Below are 9,107 nucleotides of genomic sequence, written 5' to 3'. Positions count from 1 at the left end.
CTATTGTCCAGCATAGGACCGTTGCACAGTGAAGTATAGACAAGGCTTTAGGATTTATAAGTCGTTTTTAGAATATAATAGAATATTCACTCCAGTGAATAGCATTTATCCATTTAGATAACTTTTTGATGTTATTTAATTACTTATTTTTACACAGAAACATAATGTGTGTCTTTACAATAACTGTAATGTAATAATAATACTAATAATGTAATGTAATAATTATTAATTAAATAACCTTATTTTATTCTGAAGGCAACCGGATGTCTTAAATTAGCTAGCTCTCAGACAGGAAGTTCTAAATTAGCTCAAAAGACGGACTTCCGTTCCAAGATCCTATTGCCCGAAGGGATGGTCGCGCTGTGATTGGTTAGTCACTTGGTTAGTTAATATTGATCATATTATAGACATATTGTCCATAGACAGATGACGGTTTGTTTTAAACTAATATAAATACGTTTATATGTAATATAATAAATAGATGTGATTTTATATGTATATCGATACATCTATCTTGAGTTTAATGAACGCGCTGTTGCCTAGAAACCAAGCAGCCAATCCCAGTGTGGGCTGACCCCTCCGGGCTATGGGGGCGTCAGCAGCAACGTTGCAGCAGTGAAAACAAACGGTGGAAGGAACGCTAGCTGACCGTTTAGCGGCGAAACCAACAGACTGACGCTTTAATTCACTTCATTTCAACTTTAAACTCTAACTGCGGTAGGAAGTTACATTTAATATAAATTACTCAGAATAAACATGGAGACCATTCTGGAGCAGCAGCGTCGCTACCACGAGGAGAAAGAGAGGCTAATGGATGCTAAAGCTAAAGAGATGCTACACAAGAAGAGCACGGTATGCTACATGCTACATGCTAATGTTTATACTGTTACACACACACACACACACACACACACACACACACACACACACACACACACACACACACACACACACACACACACACACACACACACACACACACACACACACACACACACACACACACACACACCAGTTTTATCATTATTATTATCATCTTAATATTATTATGCCATAATGTCACTTATTACACATGTGTGTTTATTTTGAGAGAGAAATGGAACCAAATGGAATGTGGTTCCATTTGTACACAAAGAGTCACAGACCCATAAGGGTCCATTTGGTTCTATTTGTACACTCTCAGAGTTACAGACCCATAAGGGTCCATTTGGTTCCACATGTGTTACACTCAGAGTTACAGACCCATAAGGGTCCATTTGGTTCCACATGTGTTACACTCAGAGTTACAGACCCATAAGGGTCCATTTGGTTCTATTTGTACACTCAGAGTTACAGACCCATAAGGGTCCATTTGGTTCCATGTATTACACTCTCAGAGTTACAGACCCATAAGGGTCCATTTGGTTCCACATGTGTTACTCTCAGAGTTACAGACCCATAAGGGTCCATTTGGTTCCATGTATTACACTCTCAGAGTTACAGACCCATAAGGGTCCATTTGGTTCCACATGTGTTACTCTCTCAGAGTTACAGACCTGTAAGGGTCCATTTGGTTCCATGTATTACACTCTCAGAGTTACAGACCTGTAAGGGTCCATTTGGTTCCATGTTCACAGTCTCAGTTACAGACCTGTAAGGTTCCATTCGTTATACTCTCAGGCCCCTTTTCCACCAAAATAACTTCGGTTCAGAACCAGTGCCGTTCCGAACCTTGGTGCTTTTTGCGAACCGGTCGCGAACCGGCTGCATTTCCACCAGATTGACGGCCGGTTCATTTGGTTAACCCATTCTGACCGGGCACCCATTTTGGTGACAGCATCATGTTATGCTTTAGCTATTTAAAAATAGCAGATCTACAAGCTCATATCGCGCCACCGAGTGGCGCGATACGAGCTTGTAGGTCTGCTATTTTTTGAAAAATCGAAGAGCGACTGACATTTTTAGAATCTGATCTCAGGTCAGAATGGGTTAATCAGACCAGTGTGTGTCCAGTGGAAACCTCGTATGAATCTGATCTCAGGTCAGAATGGGTTAACACAAAATGTTGAAAAGGAGGAGGATCCGTCATACACGCAGACGCCCCGAGGGCGTTGCACAACACAAACCGATGTAAACAGTATCCACGAGGTTGTGATGTCAAGGTTACAAGTTATTATAACGCCCCGCAAGTCTCAGCTGGATTCTGGATCGCGATGCATTCGTATCGTTTGGATCTGTTGCGTGTGTCACTGTGTCTGCGACCTCCCAAGTTCCAACCCACTGACAAGTTCCAACCTACTGACAAGTTCCAACCTACTGACACACCCACTTATATCGTCTCGGTTCACAAAGCGCTGCGTGCAATTACAAAGCTGAACCACCGTTTTGTGGTTCACATTGGGAACGAACGTTTATGGTTCGGAAGTTCGGAACCAACTAGTTTTCAGTGGAAACACTCTGAACTGGTTCAATATTTAGCGGGAAGAAAGAACCGAACCGGTTCAACCCCGGTGGAAAAGGGGCCTCAGAGGTACAGACCCGTAAGGGTCCATTTGGAGACCGCTTACAACCTTTACGACAGTGTGTGGGGTTATAAATCCGTTACGTGTGTGTGTGTGTGTGTGTGTGTGTGAGATAAACATTGAACTAATAAAACATATTTCCATTATTTTCAGCTCAGAGAACAGATCAACTCAGACCATCGAACCAGAGCCATGTTGGATGTAAGCAGCAAAATATCTATTAATTAATTGTCTATTAATTCATATGTTGGATGTAAGCAGCAAAATATCTATTATTTAATATGGAATTAATGCAGAATTGAGCTCAGTTAATATCACACACTGAGCTTGTAGATCTGCTATTTTAGAAAAAAAATCAAGAAAATGTGGTTGATGTCTTTGAATATATATATATATTCTTTCAGAGGGAATGTTTTTTATTTTATTTTATAGAGGGACAGACCGTAGGCTGACAGGAAATGGGGGGGAGAGATGGTGGGGGGTGACATGCAGTAAAGGCCGTTGGGATTGGGAGTCGAACCCGCGGCACACTGCCAGGCTCCGAATACCGGCCAAGGTGCCTGGACCGCTGAGCCACGGCCCAGAGGGAACGTTTTTAACTCTGGGGGGGGTCCCTGGAACAACATATTTTCAGATGGGGGTCGGTGGCCAATTACATATATTTTTGGGCGTCCTTGACATGAAAATGAATGTGGAGAACGGCTGACATACAAACATGGTTTTTCAGAAAACTGTCATTAATCATAAATGTTTCCATTCTGTACAGAGATACATGGAGGTGAGCTCCAGTCTCAGGGATTCCTACGAAGACAAAGACGGGTAAGAGACTGAACCCGTACAGTACAGTACAGTACAGTACAGTACAGAGGGGATAGGAACTGGTTGGAATAACGTGTTCCTTCAACGCGCTACGTCCAACCAGGGAAACTCCCCCCTGTCAGGTGTAAAGGAGCAACTTTGACACTCGGGCATGAAGGAAGCATGAGTTCAAGTCCGTTGCTCTCCCCTTGTCCCCCATATATGGGGACTAGGTTGGTCTCCCCTTGTCCCCCATATATGGGGACTAGTTTTCTCTCCCCTTGTCCCCCATATATGGGGACTAGGTTGGTCTCCCCTTGTCCCCCATATATGGGGACTAGGTTGGTCTCCCCTTGTCCCCCATATATGGGGACTAGGTTGGTCTCCCCTTGTCCCCCATATATGGGGACTAGGTTGGTGGAGGGTGTGTAGAGCCCAGGATCACATTAGATGATTGACACAGGGGTGAAAAATGAAATGAAAAACACATACTGCACAAAAAAGGGAAATAAACAATACAACAACAAACACACAAAAGAAAATATAACACATCAAAGTAAAGCATGTAATCTACAGAGAGGAAGAAATAAGATATTTAGTACAGTACAGTACAGTACAGTACAGTACAGTACAGTACAGTACAGTACAGTACAGTACAGTACAGTACAGTACAGTACAGTACAGTACAGTACAGTACAGTACCATGACCCTTCCTACGAAGACAAATGAAGACAAAGACTGGTAAGAGACTGAACGAACTGATCTCTCCTGGTCACTCAGGACACTGACCATTACATTCTGTTCTACAACTGAGCTCTCCTGGTCAGCGCTGTGACCATCACATTACATCATTCTTATCATTATTACATTACAATGACTGAACTACATATTCACACACACACACACACACACACACAGGACTGATTTCATTCATTTGGATTCCATAAAAGCCAGCGTTTCTGCACGCCGAAAATACAATCTCTCAACACGTTGCAGCGCGACGTGTTGAGAGATTGTAGCTATTTTCGTCATTAGTTATTTTCATAGTATTTGCAGTGATTTAAAAACGAGTAGCAATAGAATACAAGTTTAGAAGCATCTTCCAGAAACATGAATGGTCTCAGAAATGTCATAAAAACCTTAATGCCTCAAATCTCGCAGGCACGCACACACAATCTAATTTTGATTTGTTTGACTCTTCCCGTGACTTGACCTTTGAACCAGTATGAGGAAGGAGGAACTGAACGCCATCTCTGGACCCAACGAGTTCGCAGAGTTCTACAACCGACTGAAACAGATCAAAGAGTTCCACAGGAAACACCCCAACGAGGTATTTAAATAGTTCCACAACCAGGAAGTAAACACCCCAACGAGGTATTTAAATAGTTCCACAACCAGGAAGTAAACACCCCAACGAGGTATTTAAATAGTTCCACAACCAGGAAGTAAACGCCCCAACGAGGTATATATTGTCTCCATGTTATATTCAACTGAAGGTGTATTATATTTGCTACAGTGGTTTTTCACTGTCCTTAAAAAAAAAAAAAGCATTATTCCTCATTTTTTAAAGCAGATTGCGCCCCCTAGAGGTGTCAGAGAGACTACTTTCTTTTTGGGAGCGTTGAACCCATTGCTGGCTGTGTGAATACCAAATAAACTGTTTCGGCGCTGTAGTGCCGAAATGATTTCGGCTCGTCAGAAATTTTCAGTAGCACCGAAGAGCCGACTTTAGGACGGTACCCCCCCCCCCCCCCCCCCCCCGAACCTCAAATGACGTCAAATTGTAGGCTCTACAGCGCCGAACCGACTTTTATTCGGCTCTAAAATAGGAGTATGAATCGGCCCTTAGTCCTACGTTGATCGTGTTTTCACATGTTTTTTGTAGATCTGTGTTCCGATGTCGGTGGAGTTTGAAGAGCTGGTGAAGGCTAGAGACAACCCTAGTGAAGAGGCTCAGAGTAAGTACTGATTACTAGTTACTGATTACTAGTTACTGATTATCAATGAAGACCTGCTGATGCTACATACACTGTGCAAAAAGCATGGAATACGAATGTGTATATTACAGTAACCTCCCGTTAAACTTTCCAACAAACTCCAGTAAACTCCCGAATTGTACCATCACGCCTGTATATTAACTGTATATGCTGCTAAACTTGAGGTTTACGGACAAATCTAGTGCTCATAATTGCCTGTTAACTCCTCTTTTCACGCAGTGATAGCTGCTGGGAAAATGCACATTAGTGTAGAAAGCCTCCATAGAGAGATCACCTCTAGTCTGATCTCCAAGCACGATCGATCGGAGCGAGCGACACTAAAACCATAGTCTGATCTAGTATGATAATGATATGATAATGATATGATAATGATATGGTAATGTTATGATAACTGTACTGGGGGATATGTTACTGTATAGATGTATTTATGGAGGTGCCACACTAAAACCGTGGATTTTAGTTTGGCGTCGATTGAGACAAAGTTGGAAACCACTGGAGAAGCTTGCTAGGATTAGCTTGTACTTAAGTGTGTGTGTGTGTGTGTGTGTGTGTGTGTGTGTGTGTGTGTGTCTGTGTGTGCAGATCTGGTAGAGTTCAGTGATGAGGAAGGCTACGGTCGATACCTGGACCTCCATGACTGTTACCTGAAGTTCACCAACCTGAAGGGGGCAGAGGTGAGTCATTTAACCCATTCTGACCTGAGATCAGATTCTAAAAATGTCGTCTACATCCTGACCGTTTTCATTCTGACCTGAGATCAGATTCTAAAAATGTCTTCTACATCCTGAGAGTTTTCTGAAAAAGCTATGTTTCTATGTACGTCGTTCTTAGATTTTTCAAAAAGATCTACAAGCTCATAGCGCGCCACCGAGTGGCGCGCTATGAGCTTGTAGATCTGCTATTTTTGAATAGCTAAAGCATGACATAATGCTAACACCAAAAGCAGTTCCCGCCCAAAATGGGTTAAGGCCTATTCATAGTCAGGGCTGCACACAACGTTTTTGGTCTAGTACTCAGAGGAGCACCTGGAGGAGTTTCTTGGTGCTCCTAAAATGCGGCGACCCGTCTCGCCGGATGGATAAAAGAGGGATGAATAACTTATAGCAAAACGATATTTATTGGATAAGTGGGGAGTCAATGGAGGGTATTGCAACTCTAGATTCATCCCATTATTTAAAAAAAATCCAGAGTTGCAAATTGCAGCTATAGGTCCATGTGTATTCCAGCTCTATATGCATATTCTAATACAAACTTCTTCCTTTGATTGATTGAAATATTTATTAACAGTTTGCAGAATTACAGTACATTTCAAGCACAAACTCATATTATCCTAAGGATAATATGAGCATCAAAGCAATATTTAGATACTTTTTTTATTTTTTATTTAAAGCCGATCTACTAGCTCACAACGTGTTGCGGAGCCGCGACACGTTGTGAGCTTGCTGATCAACTATTTGTTTAACATACGACACGTCGTACGGCGAAGCATACGTCAGGCTTCCCTTTTAGCCGAGGCGATGTACACAGTCAGACAGACAGACACGCATGGCTCCTCGGTGCAAAATAAATAATGTACAATACCCGACTTTACGATAAAAGCTGGGTGACTGAAATTATTTGTCCCTGTATAAAAGGTGCAGTTTTTATCGGCCAGATTGGGATGCTCACGACATATTTTGCACCACATCTCGCTGCGCTCAGCATTAGTTTGGAGCCAGCCGACATCATCCAACCACTTTTCCGCAAACACACGTTTTCTGTGCGGTTCAGGTGGTGGTTCCGTTTGGTGTCTCTTCGGAGGTGGTGGTGCTGGAACACCAAAATAGTTACTTAATGGCGCTTGCTTCTTGGACATTTTGACTTTGAGAGTTTGGCTGTAATACTGTAAGAATAATGTGTCGGGTAACTTTTTCTCCGAGTCCGTAGTAAACTCCTGTCCTCCTCCCAGTAGCAAGAACAGCATGCATGGATTTGGAATCCTCCCTCGTTTGAGTAAGGACGCGCTGTGATTGGCCACAATGGCCAGTGCACTCTCGCAAGACGTGCTGTGATTGGCCAGTATCCACTTTGAGTGGCAGGTTGTGGGAAATGCTCTCGCCACAGAATGTGCTAGTATTCTGGCCATGATAATAATTCTGTGCGGCCCCAGCTGTTGGTACGCAGAAGCGCTTCCCGGCGCTTGATTGACAGCGCATTTTTAATTTTGACAACGCATGTGCACTGGCGCACCACTTATGTGCAGCCCTGTTCATAGTCCACTTTTTGGTGAAGAGGTGACCACCGAAACGGTGCTTAGTAAGAGTCTCTTACCACCGCGGCTCAGTGATGTCATGTTGTAGTTTTAGTAAAAACAGAGAGATGTGATTGGGTGAGTCTCTTACCACCGCGGCTCAGTGATGTCATGTTGTAGTTTTAGTAAAAACAGAGAGATGTGATTGGGTGAGTCTCTTACCACCGCGGCTCAGTGATGTCATGTTGTAGTTTTAGTAAAAACAGAGATGTGATTGGGTGAGTCTCTTACCACCGCGGCTCAGTGATGTCATGTTGTAGTTTTAGTAAAAACAGATGTGATTGGGTGAGCGCTGAGCGGTGAGTCTCTTACCAACGCGGCTCAGAAAATGTTTAATCACTGTGTTATGGGAATGCATTTTATACAGTATTTTAATGCATTTGTGTACCTTTTGTAATGTTTTAATTGTTGTAAACTGACTGCAGGCGTTTTTTTAAATGTATTCCTGACAGAAACTGGAGTACATCTCGTACCTGTCGTCGTTCGACCAGTTGTTTGACATCTCTAAGGACAGGAAGAACGCAGAATACAAGAAGTAAGTATCAGGTTTACTCAGCAGCCTCATCCACCCTAACACACCATCCAAGTCGCCAGAGTTTCGATGCATGGCTCACTGTGGTGTGTGTGTGTGTGACTGTGTGTGTGTGTGTGTGTGTGTGTGTGACTGTGTGTGTGTGTGACTGTGTGTGTGTGTGCGTTCAGGTACTTGGAGATGCTGTTGGAGTATCTCCAGGACTACACGGACCGGGTGAAGCCTCTGCTGGACCAGAACGAGCTCTACGGGAAAGTTCTGCTGGACTTTGAGAAGAAGTGGGACAACGGGACCTTTCCTGGCTGGCCCGTAAGTTATTATCTATCCAACAGGACCTTTCCTGGCTGGCCCGTAAGTTATTATCTATCCAACAGGACCTTCCTGTGAGTCACCTCTGTGCTCCAGTGTGGTTTCATCAGGGTTGGGGTTTAACAGGACCTTCCTGTGAGTCACCTCTGTGCTCCAGTGTGGTTTCATCAGGGTTGGGGTTTAACAGGACCTTCCTGTGAGTCACCTCTGTGCTTCAGTGTGGTTTCATCAGGGTTGGGGTTTAACAGGACCTTCCTGTGAGTCACCTCTGTGCTTCAGTGTGGTTTCATCAGGGTTGGGGTTTAACAGGACCTTCCTGTGAGTCACCTCTGTGTTTCAGTGTGGTTTCATCAGGGTTTCATCAGTGTTTCAGTGTGGTTTCATCAGGGTTTCATCAGGGTTTCAGTGTGGTTTCATCAGGGTTTCATCAGGGTTTCATCAGGGTTTCATCAGGGTTTCATCAGGGTTTCATCAGGGTTTCATCAGTGTGGTTTCATCAGGGTTGGGGTTTAGGTTTCTGGGATTAACCCCAATCCAACCCTTGATGCTGAGTGTCGAGCACTGGGTCTTTGGTATGACCCGGCCGGGGATTGAACCCCAACCTCCCAGTCAGTGTTGTTTTTGGCAGGCATTTTTTAGACTTAGTCAGTCTTGCTGAGTCTAATGCTTATTAGTTTTAG

At 43.6% G+C, this 9,107-nt stretch overlaps 1 protein-coding gene across 1 annotated transcript in view; it reads left to right on the top strand.

Moving 5' to 3' along the window:
- The first annotated feature begins 602 nt into the window (after window positions 1-602).
- The window catches only part of sf3a3 (splicing factor 3a, subunit 3), a 28,350-nt gene continuing 19,845 nt past the window's right edge, over window positions 603-9,107 (top strand). Inside the window, exons 1-8 of the mRNA XM_083775018.1 lie at window positions 603-852; window positions 2,655-2,702; window positions 3,268-3,320; window positions 4,524-4,629; window positions 5,185-5,257; window positions 5,879-5,970; window positions 8,039-8,121; window positions 8,289-8,427. Coding sequence (XP_083631144.1) covers window positions 757-852; window positions 2,655-2,702; window positions 3,268-3,320; window positions 4,524-4,629; window positions 5,185-5,257; window positions 5,879-5,970; window positions 8,039-8,121; window positions 8,289-8,427 — 690 coding nt within the window. The 5' untranslated portion in view covers window positions 603-756. The remainder of the gene's footprint in view (window positions 853-2,654; window positions 2,703-3,267; window positions 3,321-4,523; window positions 4,630-5,184; window positions 5,258-5,878; window positions 5,971-8,038; window positions 8,122-8,288; window positions 8,428-9,107) is intronic.

Source organism: Protomyctophum parallelum (genome assembly GCF_964188405.1).
Source record: "Protomyctophum parallelum genome assembly, chromosome: 1".
NCBI classification, from domain to species: Eukaryota; Metazoa; Chordata; class Actinopteri; order Myctophiformes; family Myctophidae; genus Protomyctophum; species Protomyctophum parallelum.
Note: the sequence above shows the minus strand (reverse complement) of the source record. Positions and strands in the feature narration are given on the sequence as shown.